The sequence below is a fragment of the Corvus moneduloides genome, chromosome 2, assembly GCF_009650955.1.
Source record: "Corvus moneduloides isolate bCorMon1 chromosome 2, bCorMon1.pri, whole genome shotgun sequence".
In the NCBI taxonomy this organism is placed as follows: domain Eukaryota; kingdom Metazoa; phylum Chordata; class Aves; order Passeriformes; family Corvidae; genus Corvus; species Corvus moneduloides.
The window spans coordinates 56,180,624-56,198,082 of NC_045477.1; the positions used below are offsets into that span (position 1 = coordinate 56,180,624).

At 36.0% G+C, this 17,459-nt stretch overlaps 1 protein-coding gene across 7 annotated transcripts in view; it reads right to left on the reverse strand.

Annotated features, from left to right (window-relative positions):
- The window catches only part of LRCH1 (leucine rich repeats and calponin homology domain containing 1), a 118,870-nt gene that overhangs the window by 53,633 nt on the left and 47,778 nt on the right, over positions 1-17,459 (reverse strand). For all 7 annotated transcript variants that reach the window (XR_004238268.1, XR_004238267.1, XR_004238266.1 and 4 more), the window contains exons 2-5: positions 9,649-9,793; positions 6,679-6,805; positions 1,246-1,351; positions 614-750 (exon numbers count right to left, since the gene is read on the reverse strand). Coding sequence is in view for 3 of the 7 variants with exons in the window: in XM_032099761.1 (XP_031955652.1) it covers positions 614-750; positions 1,246-1,351; positions 6,679-6,805; positions 9,649-9,793 (515 nt within the window). In the remaining 4 variants the exon portion in view is untranslated. The remainder of the gene's footprint in view (positions 1-613; positions 751-1,245; positions 1,352-6,678; positions 6,806-9,648; positions 9,794-17,459) is intronic.

A 17,459-nucleotide genomic window follows, 5' to 3' on the forward strand; every position in this document is an offset into this window, starting at 1 on the left:
AGAACAATTGTAGCTTTCAGAGGTGCAGTTTGAATTTACTGTTCAGTAAGTCAACAACAACAAAATTGTCCATAAGCAGCAAGCACAGGTTGCATTCCTTTATCATTATTACTCAGTGGCCTACAGTTCCAAAGAGGCATTTTATTTCTTTGTGTATCACAATCTATAAGCTTACACTATAAAGTGGAATAAATTTCACATGGATTATGTTTTAGACCATCTGCATATTTTTTAAGTTAATAGCAAATCACTGTAGGACCTTCTAGAACTGGATTCTTTTTAACAGAAAAAAAATTTCCCAGGAAGTTTATCACTACTCCTTTTCAAAACTATACACACATTCCAACATTAAGTTTCATATGCAGATAGAAATGAAAAAAATAAACAAACAGCTAACAGAATGGACACCTCCTAGACGTGTGTTGGCTTAAGTGGTGTACAAATTCATATTGAAAACACAGGATATTTTTTATGTCTTATTTAGATATCAACAACTAATGTCTGTGACAAATGAAACTCAGAAGCCTGCAATTGCAGAAGGTGACATTTTACAGTCTAATGTGTTAGCAGCCATCCAATATTAGGCACAATTTAAATTATAGCTGTTACTTACTTGTGCTGGTGGAGATTGCAAAGGATTATTCTCAAGCAGTAATACTTGTAACTGCACCATCTTTCTAAAACAAATTGGAATCACAAGCACTTTATTGCAGGAAAAGTCAAACTTTACCAAGGGAAGCTGTACTAGTTCTAAAAGTAATAAAAAGGAGAGAAGGTGTTATATCTGTTTTTATTTTTGGCATAAAGTAATAAAATATTTCTGAATAACCCTTCTTTTGCATTCAGGAAAAATACAAACTCAGGGAGGAATAAGATCAATATTTACTCCATTCTATACTGGGAAATAAAAGAGTGTTATTGCTATACAAGTAATAATAAATTTTAAAACAAATACTTCAACGTTTTTTTTTTCCTGAAACTCAGCTGACAGCTCCCATACTGCATTCAGACACTTATTCAACTTAAAAGTTGCCTAGAATCATAAAGATACACTGAAGAAACCTGACACACTGTTCTTCAGTGGATACCATTGAATGTTATATTCTGCACACTCAAATGGAATAAATTCAAACACAAGGTAATAGCTACTTTTTAATTGTAGCTATTTATATGATTAAAAAGTACTTTCAAAATTATAATAGGAAGAGCTACTATAAAGATATTTTTTTGTTCGTTTGCTTTTACCTTGGGGTAAAACTTCGAGGTAATTTCTTCTGACATTCAGTTCTTTTAAAGATTTCAGCTGGCCTATCTGCTGTGGCAAAGCTGTGATTTCATTACAGCTGACATCCTACAGTAAAACAGTAATAACTGTTTATTATAAAGAATAATGAACTTCCAGCTCCTACATGTTCCATAATACAAACATAGTTAATTTGCTATTACCATTGTAACATTTTATTAACCTGGAAAAATGCAACAATCTATGTCCGGTAGTCACAATGCAAAAAAAAAAAAAAAAAACCACAAAAAACAAAACATGGGAAAATGTTTGCACATTATTTAAAACCAGACCAAATTCTTATTTGAAGAACAAGTTAATTTTAAAAGATAATTTAATTTTTATAGAAATATTCAAAACTATTTAGTCAAGAAGTTCTACTTTTTTGTTCTTTTCTTCATATGAAGAATTCAGTATCATGATTATATAACCAAATATGTTAGGATGAAATGTAAAAATCCTGGTGTGTGCATCTGAGTTTTTAAAAAGGTTCTTCTTCTAGATAGAATCTTTAAGCAAAATAATAGTAATAACAATAGTAATACAGTGGTAACATTCTGTAATGATGGTCAGTAAAGGCATGTATTTGATCATCATAGCACGTAGTAGGTCATAATGAAATAGGACAGAGCTTGTTTAGCATTACATAACTATTTCTAACAAGAAACTGCTATGAATGTGTATGCAAGATCAACTTCTTGGATTAAGTCAGTCTGCAATGAGACAACTGTTAAATACTAGCTATCATTTTTCCTGCCAAATGGACATTGAAACCTCTGCTTACATCCCAGACAACCAGCAAATTTGAGTAATGTCCCAATTATGCTTTCATTTCTGTATTAAAAGAGGGAAACAATATTTCACAGTATGGAAGCTGAAAGGGGGCAATACCAAATTTTCCTGAAAAGCCAACAGAATACTCCTACTGTCTCAACTGCTTCAAATGGATTTATAAAGTATCTGGGAGCTCTTCGACTACAAAAGTTTGAGAAGTAAGTCAGATTTCCAAGTCATGTCTTTGAAGATGCTTGCTTTAATACCAGCCAAAAGCATTATATTAACTCCCTATCTTGGAGCCTAAAATCTAGTTAACAAAAAAATGATAGTAAAAGTGAAATGGATCAGGCAATGCTGCTCCCTGTATCCAACAAGTTTCTTCTTGTAATAGAATCATAATGCTGCCAAGACTTCCTTCCCTTCTCAAAACACAGTCAGGAAATTACTGTAGCTCTTAGACAAGGAAATTTAAAATGCCAGGTAATGAGTGGATTTTTGCCCAAAGTTTGGTTAATTGCACTGTTCCCAGATCATTTATTTTTAAAGCTTCACTGTCCTATTTTTAATTTACAGTCTTTAAATTACTTCATAATTAGATACTTGATTTCTAGAGCACAGAATTTAAAGTCACCTTGTGGCAAAGAAATTCTAGACCAAGTGTACTTAGGCACACACATCAGAACAAGTCAGGGAAAGTGACAGAGAATTCTAGAGGAAGCACCAAAAAAAGAAAAAGAAACCTGGCAGTGTGTAACCTCAAAAACAAAGCCCACTTCTACTTACAGCCTTTCAAAACATCCTCAACAAGACTGATCTGTTGTGACAGTATGTCAGCGTTCACAAGATCTCTAGAGACAAGTGTCCTTTATCCTACTAAACACTGTAGTCCAATTTGCTTTTTTTTATTACTTTGAAAAGCCATGGAAAACAAAGACCTATAATATTATTTGTAGTTATTCTCTTGACTATTATTAGGCTTCATGAATGTGTATGTGACAGTGTTAAACTTTCCCATTACTTTGGAAGTAATGGAAGCAATACTATCAATCAAACACCTATGGTTTCCAAGCTAGTAATTTTTTAAGGAATTATGCAACCAGCAATTTGGAACTCAGCTTCAGGGACATTTGCACGTAACTGAAGTGCAAACACCTACTCAAGTTCCATGGAGAACTAGAATTTGCTGAGGTCAGACTTCTTGTATTAATTATATTTTGTTCTCACGAGATAGGCCATGTCCTGTCATGACAAGACAATTTGTCAAAATCAGTGAAATATAAGGTGTATTTAAATTTAACATTAATTTCTGTGGCATTAAGCTCAGTGGCATGAAAACAAAATCATCAACTGTTTCCCTTTGTTTACGGTAAAGTTTAAATTGCCTTAAACCAATCAAATTCCGCATATACGTCCAGCAATATAAACAGAAAAAACAATATGGTACTCGAGCTCCATATTAACATATTTATTCATACACACACAGAAGTTTATCCAAACCATTCAAATCGAGGCAAACTTCCTCCTTACATAATTTTAAACTTGGGACTCCTGACTGAGCCATTATTCCTACAAAGCACATGGGTTCAGTCAGAGCTTGTGACATAAAAGCCATACTGAATAGTAAAAAGAAGTTACACAGTATGTGAGCACATGGATCCTTTTGGGAAACAGCAGGCAGCATGGTCAGGCTGCTGTCTCTGAGTAGATGACTGGGATAAATGACAAATCCCAGGTGAGAAATTTGAAGGCTTCCAGCATGAGATTGGAGCAGCCCAGAGATGGAGAGGGCTGTTACCTGAAGAAGGCAGAAGTGCAATACTGCCTGATAGGATGGAGAACAGAATTTTACTGTACATCTGATAGTTTTGGGTACAATTATTGAGCCATCTCTGCCTAATTACTTTTCCTTGGTAGAAAGTAAGTTTCAGGTTATCTTCACACTAATTTTGCACTCTCCTCGCTGACAGCAGAGGCATGATTGTGTGAAAGAGTTGCAAATAGAAGTAAATTTCTCAACCAAATTTTACAAATAATGGCAATGTGTTCTGCAGGGAGAAAAATTTATGTTATAAGCACCAAAGTAAGTTACCAGTCAGAATCCTAAATTCAAAAGAATACCTGAAAATTTTCTGCATGTAATATCAAAATTATTCTATAGCTGCTACAGGTATGAAATTCATAGAAACACATACATGTAATAGAAAAACCATTACCTACCCCATTTTGGAGGACAGAGGGGAAAATCAAGAGTTTATTGCAAAGATCTGGTCTAATTTGCACCAAATTATGCCTATATTGTTCTACAGTGACTATAGGGGTAAATTTTGTATTAAAAAGGTAGGTAAAAAGAATCCTTTGCTATGTACACACAGCTCTCACTGTATGCGGCTTGTGAAACATTTGAGGAACCTGAGGTTGCTCAGAAATGTCCTGTTGATACAAGAACTGCATGGAGCCAGGTGGCATCTCAGGATTGACCCCCTGGCCCAGGCCAGCACCAGCACTGTGTACACAGCAAAACAACAGCATTCCCTGCCAGAGGGCTGAGTGATGCTTCTGCTTGAATTCCATACTCTTCAGGCTGGCATTGCTCTCACACAGCTGAATTTTTTGTGCAACAACTGCAATATGACTTCATGTTTTTTGTTTGTTTCTTTTACTCATTTTAGAACAATGATCACCTTATTATCTAAACTGCTTTATATTATACATGCCAACACAGATCCCTACTCTCAATCCTACCACTATTTGCTTTTCCCAATACATCACAGTTATGTCATTTCCAGTTAAATAGTGCATCTCATTTCACTAGAAATGTACCAAACACACATGGTGGCATCAAACTGTGTAATCAGGTCATCTGAACAGACTCACGCTCAATTTAACAAAAACTTGTTCTTCATTCAGCTCTGCCCCCGATGCCTTCTAAATCCCAAAGAACAAGCATCAGACCTTTTTCAGTTCTCATGTATCTTCTAGGCTACCAAAGTGACATGTAGCTAGAGCCTCTCATATGAAACACTTTTAGAGCAGAAATTTTTCTTCATGACAAAGAGTAACACTGAAACTACACTGTAACTGGAAAGCAATATGAAAATCCACTATTCCAGAATTTAAACACATTATATGCTTGAACTAAACAAACCCAATCTATTTCAGGTATAATCGGCATTGATTTCAAGCTTTTAGTTTTTTTACTACAATTTTTTACTAAATTTAGCTTCAATTATTTATAAAACTGGAACCACCACCTTTTAATATATCTATTTTAAGCACAACAAAAACAATGCTATAAACTAGCACATTTTTAAGATTAATTAAATCAGAACCATCTGTGTAATCTCACTAAACCCATCACATACATACAAAAATTTAAAATATTTGGTAAGATAAATTAATAATGCTCACCAAACAAAATAAACTTGCTAGTTTTAAGCTCAGTCATAACCCAGAAAGGAAAAGGTAACTACCCCCATCATCCCCATCAACTACTACATCAGTTGTAATATATAACAGAAGCCTGACTACAGGATGCTGGTTCAAGAATACCAAAAGGAAAAAGCCCCACAGTTGCAATCACCTATGAAGAATCAATAGCAGGGCTGGGGCCTCAATCAAGGTTATTAATTTCTGTAACATAATTTATCGGAGGAACTACTACGATAAAAATAAGAATATGATAACAAGGCCCTTTCGGGTACAGAAAAGATGTGCAAGGTAAATGCTGTCAGTGGAGGTACCAGCAGCTGGAAGGAAGTTCAGATCTGGTTGTTTTACTATGCATAAATTAGCAGTGTCAAAATTAGTTTATTTGTCAATTTGTATCTCAAAAGGTCAAAATAAATAGAAATAAACAGAAGTCTTACGTCATAAAGAATTCAGAGTCTCAGCTCACAACACATAGTAAAGGAAGATAAAGGGAGAGAAAAGGAAGCATTCTCTTATATATATTTTCCACAAACATGTGCAATTAAATTAATTTTAAGCTATAGTACCAAATAAGTTTTGCTTTTTCAGAACTGTCATTGACTAGACAATATCTTCCAAATGATCTACTGCTTGGAGAAAGAGTATTCATGTGGACAGCTTTGAAAACAAGAGGAGTATAACCATTTTGTAGATCTGTTTAGATGGGTGTTCCAGGAAAGGAAGGTTGCATGATAAATGTAGTGAAATAAAATGAAAATAGATTGATAAAACCAGTATCACAAATGGAATGCAGTGTGGTAAGCAGATAGTAACAACACAGAAAGGAAGCAGGAGGGGAGGGTGCTACAGGGGGGTACAACCTTGCAGAGCCTGATGCCAGAACTTATGAACTCTACACAGTGAAACAGGGAGCCAGGGCAGGCAGTGAGCAAAACTGGTAAAGATGAGGAACTTTGAGTTTTGAATGAACCGAGAGCAGTGATGTTGTTTAAAACAGTCCTGAAGAACATAAAAGAAACTCGTATTGTGTTACTATCCAACACACTTGAGAAGTTAAAAACTTAAGTTTTGCAAACTACATTATAGTATTAAGCACTTGTTCAAATATATGTGAAAAGTGAATTTTATTGTTTCTATTTAAACTCAAAAGAAATCAAAATAAAAAGTGAAAAAAAAGATCAGTAACATACCAATTCCATTAGCTGTTTTAGCTGACCTATCTCTTCTGGAAGGGAACCTAGCTTATTGTTACTTGCAATTAAGACTTTTAGAGGAAGACCACACAGGCAAGCTGGCAAAGAAGAAAGCTGATTTCGACTGCAACAAAACAAAACAAAATATTAAAATCATCAGTGATGTTCTGCTGTATACTCACAAACTCTGAGAGCTGCAAAATTTCTTCATTTTCATGGGTTGTATTTTACGCAGATAAAATTGAAATTTTCAAATGGCAATCATTAAGAAGAGACTTGCACATGAGAAATACCTGATTATTGACTAACAATACTGCAGAATTTACCACTCTGGAAAAAATGCATTGTATCAGTTTAACAACATTGTAACAAATCTATTTGTCACAAAGAACAGATGTTTCCCTTCCTAATGAATACAGGAAAGTCAACTGAGACAGTATTTTCAAGTATTTAAACATGCCTGTGGTTTTAATGTGCCATTAAAATGGATGCCTTTTGTTCCAACTGAAAAACAAATATATAAATTACAGACAAAATGGTTATTTTCTCAATTAATTTAAAGTACATTTATAGTTGAAGATTACTTGGTACATCTTGTTCTACAGTTCTATGCTATTAACCCAGGTAAATACAGCAAACTTTTCTGGACTATCAATGGTTCACTTCTTTCCAAGACTCATAAGCTTAAAGATGACAAATGTCATGACCCTTTGTGATGTCCACAAGATTAAAAATAGTAATTTGTGGCTCAATTCCCAGAAGAAACTTTATGCTCATCAGAATAACATAGTAATTACTCTCTCCTAGAATATTTTAAAGTTTTCTTAAAATATAACATTTTCTTTCTTATGATTATTAACCTGTAGTAAAACAATGAACAGTAACTTAAAGTGGCAACCCAGTACAAATCATTTTAATTAGCTCCTGACTACATGTTAAGGCTTCAGAAAGCAAAGATATATGACTGAACTCTGGAAACATGTGGCAAAAACTATCCTGTGTAATTTCAGCAGGACTTGCAATACTGAGGTGAAACAAAACCAAACAAAAATCAAAATTCCACAAGTTGCAAAGCATTTCTTCAACTGCCAATCCAGCAGTGTGCTACAAAGATGCATAAAAAGATGCATATTCATGCTCCACACAACAGTCTCAAAATATTGTACAAAGCAAACTACTGTCATATCTCTGCTGCACATACCAGGATACAGACAGATACCAAGTAGCAAATCCAAAGAAAATAAAAATGAGAAATCCAACTACTAACCAGCAGCAGCTGAAAAAAAGTATCAATGCTTATTGTGCAGCCAGTTTTCTTAATTCCAGCATTCTTACAGAAGACCAAGACACAACTTTTTTAAAAAATAACTTGGAAATATTTTTTCAAGTTCTAAAGAGCTCAAATTGAGGAAGCCTACACTTTAAAACAGTAACCCTATACTGCAGATCAGACACAGATAAAAAATAAGTAAAAACAATTTTTAAGTTCCACAGAACTCAGAAGCAACCCACTAAGAGATAAGGAACAGAGCATAACCAGGGCAAGTGAGTAATAAATCATCATTAGTTTAAAAGGAATTTCTTTAAATAAAACATGAGCAGTATCCACCAAAGCCCAAAGACTATATATAGATCTCTTGGCATCACTTTCTAAGGCTGTTTAACATATGGGCTCTGCTGGTAACAGGCACAAAAATATGTGTTTTAAACGTATTATATATTTCTTGCCGAGAAGCAACGTGGTTAGAAAGTCAAGGATGTATTTCCTTCTTCAGACTGTTCACTACATTCAGCTAACATAGGGAAGGGCACATTCAAGTGAAGAGGGGATTTTAAACTGAGAGAAATTACCTTATTTAATCAAATGAAAAGATTCCTTTTAATTTTGTCCAATTTACTGTCATATGTGATATAAAATCTATTAGCTTTGTGATGACTCAGACAAATTCTATCACTACACAGAGTTCTAATTCACTGTTTCATGACATTGAGTTCTAACCAAGTCAATTCTAATTCCTAAATTTACCAAGACATTTTATGTATATTTAATAATTTAATCCAGTTTTTAAGTTCTTTATGTATATCTAACAAACACTAATTCAAAATCTCAAGTGCTATTTCTTGTATATGTGCAGATACTCAGGATATACTATTCCACTTAAATTTTTAGAGCCAAAATAGTGTTCCACAGTGGCCAAAACTACAGTACAGTAATACAGACTTGAGAAAGATCCTCAGTGTTGATAAAACTGATGATCAAACCTTCATTCCCTGAATTTAAAAGGCCAAGAGCCATTTCACCTGCTACTCAGACCTCATTCTGGTGAAGACCAGACTGTTATATCTTCACCCCAACTGAAAAGGGCTCACCTGCCCCCCATCAAGAGCACATGTGCATTCACCTGCACTTGAACTAACAGCAATTCTCTGTACTCATCAGTATTCACACACATTTTTCCTGGAAAGGAGGAAAAGGCATCCAACTCTTTGCCGCTTTCTCCTAAAAAAGGCAGCAGCTGTATTTCTTTCATAATATGACTATGCTAGTGATAGATACAGAATCATGCTCTTCCATTCCATTCCCTATGGAGAAAAATATAAATCCTCTGTCTCTGTCCCTCCATCTTTTTAACTGCAAGTGTATGTCAAATTTTAAAAAATTTGTCATCAGAAGTGAATTAATAGAATACAACTGTTTCGATGTGATTAGCATTCTGGATTTGTTAGAAGGTTAAGGGACAGAACTGGACTAATATTGCTTGGCTTTCTTTTAATAATTATTTTTACATTTTGGCATTTACAATGCCTTCATACAGAGCTGTCTCTGCAGCCAATGAGCTTTTGCACTACCCCTTTCAGTAACATGAAAAAATGCAGTCAGTTGTGCCAGAAGCTTATGAAGTGCAGACAAAAAAAGCTTTACATATTTGCAAATAAACAAAAAAAAAGTGGCAAAGTTAAACTTACCTCAAATTTAAGTAAGTTAGCATTTGCAAGTTTACTATGGCATCTGGTATAACTTTGATACAATTGTGGTATAGATTTAGTGTTTCCAGTGACACAAAATGGCACAACTCCGTAGGAACTTCAGTTAACCTATTTTTGGATAAATCTGAAAAGAGGAAAAAGAGAGAAGGTACATTTTTTGAACCATCAGAAAGATGTACTTTGAAAAGCTGTGCTTTATTAAAGTAAGTGAATAAATATAATTTACAGGGAGACAGCAAATTAGACCAGTATTTTTATTAAGCAAAGTAAAACTAGTACAATCTTTTACAATATTGAAACGGAACAGGCTGCATATAAAAGAGCAAACATTCAATTAGGATTTATTTGGTCTAATAAAAAGTAATTATTTGCAGGACTCAATATGCTGAGGAAATAGCTGCAAACAGATTCCAAAGCTCATCTAATATACCCAAAGATCTAGCCAATACACAGTTAGACATCTGCAAATAATGATAGCACTGAGAGAAAACAAGTAACCATGATTACATCTTTAATTTCTTTAAATAAATAAATAAATTAGGTAATTCTTCAAACTGACTTTTTTCTCCTGTGTCGAAACCATTTATAAATGAATGCTACCTAAAGAAACAGCAGAGGTTTTCAAGAATGGATTTTATATAAATACATACAAGACAACAATGATGGATTCCAATCCCCCAAAGCCACTGCTTGTACCCACAGAACAAAAGCTTTTTACTTTTGATCAGTTATTCATTCATTTCCCATTCTAAGCACACAGACACAAAGGAAAATAAGGAGGAAAAAACGTTACTGAGTTTTGTTACTTAACTACCACTGTATGAAGAATGAGGTATCATAATACTGATGTAAGCTCAAGTCATAAAATAATAGTGCATGCCAGTATTCAAGTGAATCAACTGGGCTCAAATCATTGTTTAAATAGTGTTGCAGAAGAAATATCTTATCTTCAGAAACTACACAAATGCCACCTACCCGTGTCATCAGCCAGATAACCTGACCTGAAGAATGGTCACCTGTTAAGTGGAACAGGAATGTACTTATGCAAAAAGTGAAATGTCTGATGGTAAAGAAAAAAATAGAACTTAATTATCTCCTCACTTCACTGCTGCTATTTTAGGCCTAGTGCCTGATCCTTCAAAGCCTCTTTCAAAGCTTCCTTAAATTAAATAAAGGAAAAAGCAGCCGAAGTATGGATTATTTCCACAGCCCTGATGATCTGTTTCCTGTCTTTAGGGCTATAAATCATATTTTTGCTTTTTGTGAACAAGCAGGTAGAAGTCTGAAGAATTTTTTAACATCCTTCGAAGTTTGCTGTGCAGAAGCACAGCTTGAATTCAAACCTATCACCAGTCAGAAGGACTTATTAGTTTTGTTCTTGTCTCCTGCAATGCAAGCTGAAATTCAGCACATTCTGTTCTTTGTCAGCTTCCACTTAGCTTCACCTCATTGCTTCCAACAAGAAGTTGGCTTCATTATTCCATCCCCTACCAAGACAGTTGTGATGGCCTCCAGGTGCAGTAACTGAGAGCAGCCCTGCTGACCTAATGGTAGCGTGATTGAGTTGAGCACCTCAACCAAAATTATTCACTTCTAAGTTACTATACAACAGCAACTCTAACTGCTCTGCTTTCTCTTACCAGGCTTTGATGGTGGTTAGATGCAGCATTACCTCATATTCTCCTTCCCTTTATTTCTGACATCAAACAAAAGCATTCCCTGTTGAGTGAATCTTACTACTGTTTCAAAGCAGGAGAAAGCTCTTCAGTGTTCCTCTGGTTTAGTGCTTTAATTCTCTACGGTTTTCTATTTATCCTGAGAGCATTTGTTCACCAGCATGGCATTCCAAAAGAATTCTGCTGCCTTTCTAGCTATGTTTATTATCAGGTATTAACAGAAGACTGACATGCTGTAACTTTTTGAATCATGCAGGGGCTATTCATATTTTACAATTTGATTGCAAAGAAAACCTTGCATTCTTTAAATCATGTTTTTCTGTGGTGACATTGCTACAAACATCCTGCTTGCTTTCTCCTTTAAAGTGGAAGGAGCAGCAAAATCCAGATGAGTGAAGTGAACTCTCCTAATGCAGTTCTGGAGCTCGTGGCAGGAGCTCTGGCATGCCCCAGGTCAGAGAGAGTCCGGCTGCGTTACTTCTGTGCGTCGCAGAAGCAACTTCGGCATCAAGAAGGGAGCTGCTGGCTGAGCTCGCTGGCTTCTTTGCCGTGGAAACACGGCAGGAGCCGATGGGATCGGCTCACGTTAGCTCGGAGGTAAAGGAAGAGAGAGGCTGTTCTGGTCAGGCTTCTAACAGGTTTATTGTCAGAAGTTTCGCAACCAGAACATGGCAATGATCTTAAGCTGGGATCCCGCCGAGAGGCTTTCCCTCATTTTTATAGGGAGTTTGAAAACCGCGGGGAAAGGGGAAAACAACCAATGAGTTACAAGCCGGGGGAGGATTCCATGTAAAAAGAACCACTGGGGGAAACCGAGAGGCGGGAGTTATAACAGAGAACCAGCGAACAACCGAGTAACCGAGAATTTTCCCGAACCGGGGGAGGTGGCTTGGACCCGGGCACCGCCCAGGGGGTGCGGCTTAGGCTTCTGAGCCGCCCCTCGACCCACCCTCTGAGTCTGTGTCTTGGGGAAACTCGATCCAGGGATGGGGCTGGGACTGATTGGCATCTCGCTGCCCCAGCCCCGCAGTGGGCTGGGTCACAGCAACACTCTCCATCCAGGGTGAAAACCACCTGTATGGCACTAGATGGAGAGTAATAACGCGTCCTTCACCTGATCCCTCTCCAGTGATACACAGATCAAAACCTGTGAACACTAAAATGTTACTTCTTCTCAAACTGCAGCCTGCCACCTTAACTCCCTCTTCATGCCTGTTCACATTTATCTTCACATCAAAAAAAAAACCTGTTGCCACAATATTTGACTCACTCTTGAAAAATTCTAGTATCTCAAAAAATCAAAATAGGAACTAGACTGACCCTGTTCCTAATACAGACATTACTACCACTATTAAATGCCTTTAATTTTTTTTTAAATTTTTTATTACTATCTTTTGTTCTCAAAATTTTCTTTCCGAAGGAAGAAAAACAAAAACCACACAGATCATAACAGACAAATCCCTTCCTGTCATCCACAGGACACACTACACACACAACAAAGGAAGTCAATTATTTGTTGCTGTCTAGTTATCACAGTTTGATAATTTCAACACCTGCATCTATTGTTGCTTCCTGAATAATTATTATGATGACAATAATAATAACAATAATTCTTAAAAACCTAATGTATTCACAGTATAAGGCAGAGGAACAAAAACTACACATTTTATTTACCACTGTTGTAACATAACTTAATAGAAAAAGCAGAAGTTTGTCACTACAGTTTACTGATAAAAGGTATCATTAATAGCAAATCTGAATGTCTTTGTGGAACACAGTACTGGAATGGAATCTGACATACAGAATACCCACCACATTTTTAACAAGTGGTATAATTTCTGCCAAAAAACAGACCTGCCTGATCATATGGAAGTAAAAGAAGACAACAGATTGCTTTTATTCAATCCTAGAATGAATGTGAAGCTCTGAACATGATACAGCTGTGAAGAAAGCTTAGCAGCTTTCTGAAAATTCCATACAGGAAAGCACATCTTCACAACCTAAAAGGAAAACAGCCTGCATGACAGTTTTATACTGCACCTTATAAGCCCATACAAACATGTAGAGAAACTTCTGAAGTTTACATAATTATTTTGATACTACTTCATACGAAGGTACTTTTGCCTCAAATTTCTGCATCTTACAGTAAGTCTGTAAAAAACTCAGAGTTAACCTGAAATACAAGTTCTAGAATAAAACACAAGAATTAAGACTTTAGGAAAACTTTTGAACATACTGAGAAAAATAGTATGCATATATCTTGGTTTTGTCACCATTCATGCATTTTTTTCATAAAAATCCATAAATTTTTTCATTTCTGAAAAATATTTTGCAAAGGCATTCTTGGGTTATTTATGTAACAGGAGAAATGCAGAAACTACACTTTTAAACAACTTGTGAAAATACTTTCAAAGTACAGAAACAACTAGTTGGCAAACCTTTAGTTTCTTACTGCAATTCTTTAACTCTACACTTCCCAAATTGCTATGCTACACATCCCCCTTACGTCACTAATTTGAAGAACAACACTTCATGGTAGTTACTAATAATGAAGATAATGTACAGACTGGATTTTGCTACAGAAATGACAATGAACAGAGGGGTGGAATTTGCTGGTGTTTAAAAGAATTTTGAACAATTTGCTTAGGCTATGTAACACAGGGGAAATCTAACAAATTAATGAATCTATGATAGCAGAAAGACATTTCATAGTTGCCAAGACAGTACAGGTAGGTTTCACCTGAGGTCACTATTTCCTGTAAGTTCTATTATGAAATAGGTGACACAAATATGAAACAATGGGACAGGGGGAGTCCATGCAATGGTGTGAGCTTCCTGTTTTAAATGAAATGCACCATTCATTCATTATTTGTGACACCAAGATATTTTCAAACTACATCTGGCTTTACTTTGTCTTTCCCTGCCAAGAACAAGTTTGTTAAAACTCCAAAATAAAGTAACAGAACACAAAAAAATAACCAAGCCAGTTTAGAAAAATATTAGATGGAATCTTGATCTTTAAAAGAGTCAGCAGAATTCTGGCATAATGACATGGCTTTTGTATGAGAAATATTACTGTGTTGGAAGCCAGACAGAAACTACACAAAATAAGCACTTCCTTAGCTGGGAGCGAACAATAAAAAGCAAAAAAGTTCACACCGGTAAGTAAGCATTTAACAGAAGACTCCAAGCCTTGTTTGGTGACTGGCACACTGCATGGCCAGGAAGCACACTGCCATTACACCAGTAATTACTGGCCCCCATCCCTGGGGCAAAACCTTTTCATTCCTGTAGCTCTGACAACCTCCACCACAATGAAGTGCCACCACTGAGTAGGACCTTCCTGACTTCACATTTTACAGCCACATAACCAAGTGCCACTCTACCTGTATATATTATATACACATGGTACAAAACACTGCACTGCAGAAACCAAAATGGTTTTGTCAAAATAAACAAAATAATATTAGAAGTCAGATAGTTACATTTCTTTCACTAAAGCTACTGAAGTGCTCCAATTTTACTACTTTCCAGTGATTAATATATTATTAAATATCAGTTATTATCACATTATTAAATTAAAATTGCACACTATTCATGAGAGAGCTAAACAACTTAAGACTTTAAACTGTAACAGTAATTCCTTAAATAAATATGCACATGCACTACTACATCATAAATCTTGGCCAAGAACTTCAAAGAAAGCAGTTTATTAAAAAGCAGTGATTTACACATTTCAGATGTTAGACAAATTCACTAAGTTTATGTTTCTAGCACACAAACCAACAATAGACAAAAGTTGAAACTGTGCTATAAGCATCTATCCACCATTGAACAGGAACATATCTGTATCTATGTATATATAAATACATATATATATATATATGTATGAAATATCTGTATTTGCTATGAAGTTCTGAAATCAAGAAATTGCAAGGGAAAAAAGTTGCCCAAACAACCTTAATTCCAGCCCACCAAGTCCCTTTTTTGTAGGATTCAGCATTTCCTGAATAAAAGACAGTAATAATTTTGAAGAAGCAATTTGCATTTGTACTCAGATACCATTCAAGGCATTCAAATGAGATGTCTGAAATGCATTTGACAAGGAATTCAAACAATTCACTGTAAAAGCCTAAAAAAAATAGTAAGCTCAACCCTAATTTCATAATGCAAATAACAACGTTAGAAAATACATAAAGAAGTCTACAAAGGCATAACTATATGGAGCTTTTCCTCTTATACTGTAAGCTACCCATAGTTTTATCAGTCTTTGAAGAAGCCTGTATTTCCTCATTAGCAAGGTATATCTTCATTGGCAACTGAAGCCACAAATTGATGGCACCGTATTTTGGGCATCTTTTCGAATATCTACTTAAAGTGCACTTCAGATCTTTGGCAACACTGTACCCCACTTTGGCAAAGAAGGCAAGTAATTTACTCTCAATGTAAGACAACCAATCTATGTCAATGACCTCTAATGAAGCAATTACTTTGTTCCAGCCTTCCCCCTAAATGGTAGGAAAATACACCATTCTAGAGACAAATGCTATCCATTAGTCATGAAAACACTAACGTAACTATGAAAAGTGCTACATACTTTTAAGACATGCCCTACGAGTTGTCATTATCTCCATACTCATGGCAGGATACCTACTCGTCCTCTTTCAGCCAGAATTTATGAATAATGTCTTAGGTGTACAGCCAGCTTTTACTGCAGTCAGCAACTTCTAGGACAGTGATGCTACACGAGTGAAAAAGAGACAGCAAAGATCGCCACTGCCTCTGGCATCAAATGCATTCTGCTTTACTCGTGACCATTATGCCAAAAAAATGCACAGCATTTCTTCACTAACAGACATTTCTATCTCAGTTACTTAGCAAGCAGAATTAAAAATAACAGAAGACAATGAATGTTCAGTAAAAATAATTCTGCTTCCTATAAGGAAAAAAATATTATATAGTAATGCATAGGCCCAAAGTTTTTCCTTCTGAAAGTACAACTTGTACCAGATTGAAAAAATGTAGCTCTAATGTTGATTCCTAGCAAAGCCATCATTACTGATCCCATAGTATGTAACAATAGCATCTGGATCAACACTGCTGAGTCCGGATGTACAGCTGCTGACTCAAAACATGTAGAAAGTGCATCTGTCTCAGGCAGAAAGACATAAAAACATACAGACCTTGCAAGACAGTATTTTTAAAAGATTATGAAGCAACCCTGCCATCTCATACCCTTGGTAAGCACTACTTCTGAGCACTCTCAGCGTGTTTTCCATTTCCGTCTGTCTCCCATTGATTAATTTAAGAACTAACATTAAAAATCTCCACCTCAAAGTCGCAGTTAAATTAAGAGCACACTAGAGATGTAGGACATTTCAAAGTAATCATATGTATACTTTTTGTATACACTTTTCTTTTAATCACTAGATTTAACACATCAAAAGTTTCTCCTTTACCACTGTGTATAATATGTGGGAAATTTAAAGGGCTAATACAGAGAGGAACTAAATGTGGGACTTAGAGGAAAGGGGGGAAAAAAACAGGACTGAATAAAAACAGGCTGAGAGCAGCAACTCGTAGAGCCTGGCAGAGGTGTCACCACTAGAGGGGGCCCCGATCTCACAGACTTGGCCAACACCCTGCAAGGGTGTTTCTCCTTTTGCTTCCTTTAGAGCCCATCCCCAGCGGATGAAGGGGACAGGAACGGGAAGGTTCGCTTTAAAACCACCCCTGGGCACTCCAATGAACCTGTCGCCCACCAGTTTTCAAAATATCATAAATGTAGCTGCTCAGTTGCAATCGTTACTGCAGGAAGCAAATACATACACTGATGTCCAACAGTGTTAAGCCCTCAAAAAGAAAGTCCATTCTAAAATAGTCACATTGAGGTACTTTTCCCCAGCCTTCATTCAGAAGATGCAAGAATATGAGGCATCCTTGAATCCTCTGTAGTACAGCAATAGCAATGTTTGCCAAAATGATGACACATTTGACAAAGACCCTGCTTGCATTTCACCCCAGCAATCCTTATTTACTCTATTCCATCCATCACAATGGAATACATGGCTTACTTTTCCACAGTGACCTGCAATAAAGCATGGCCAAATGTAA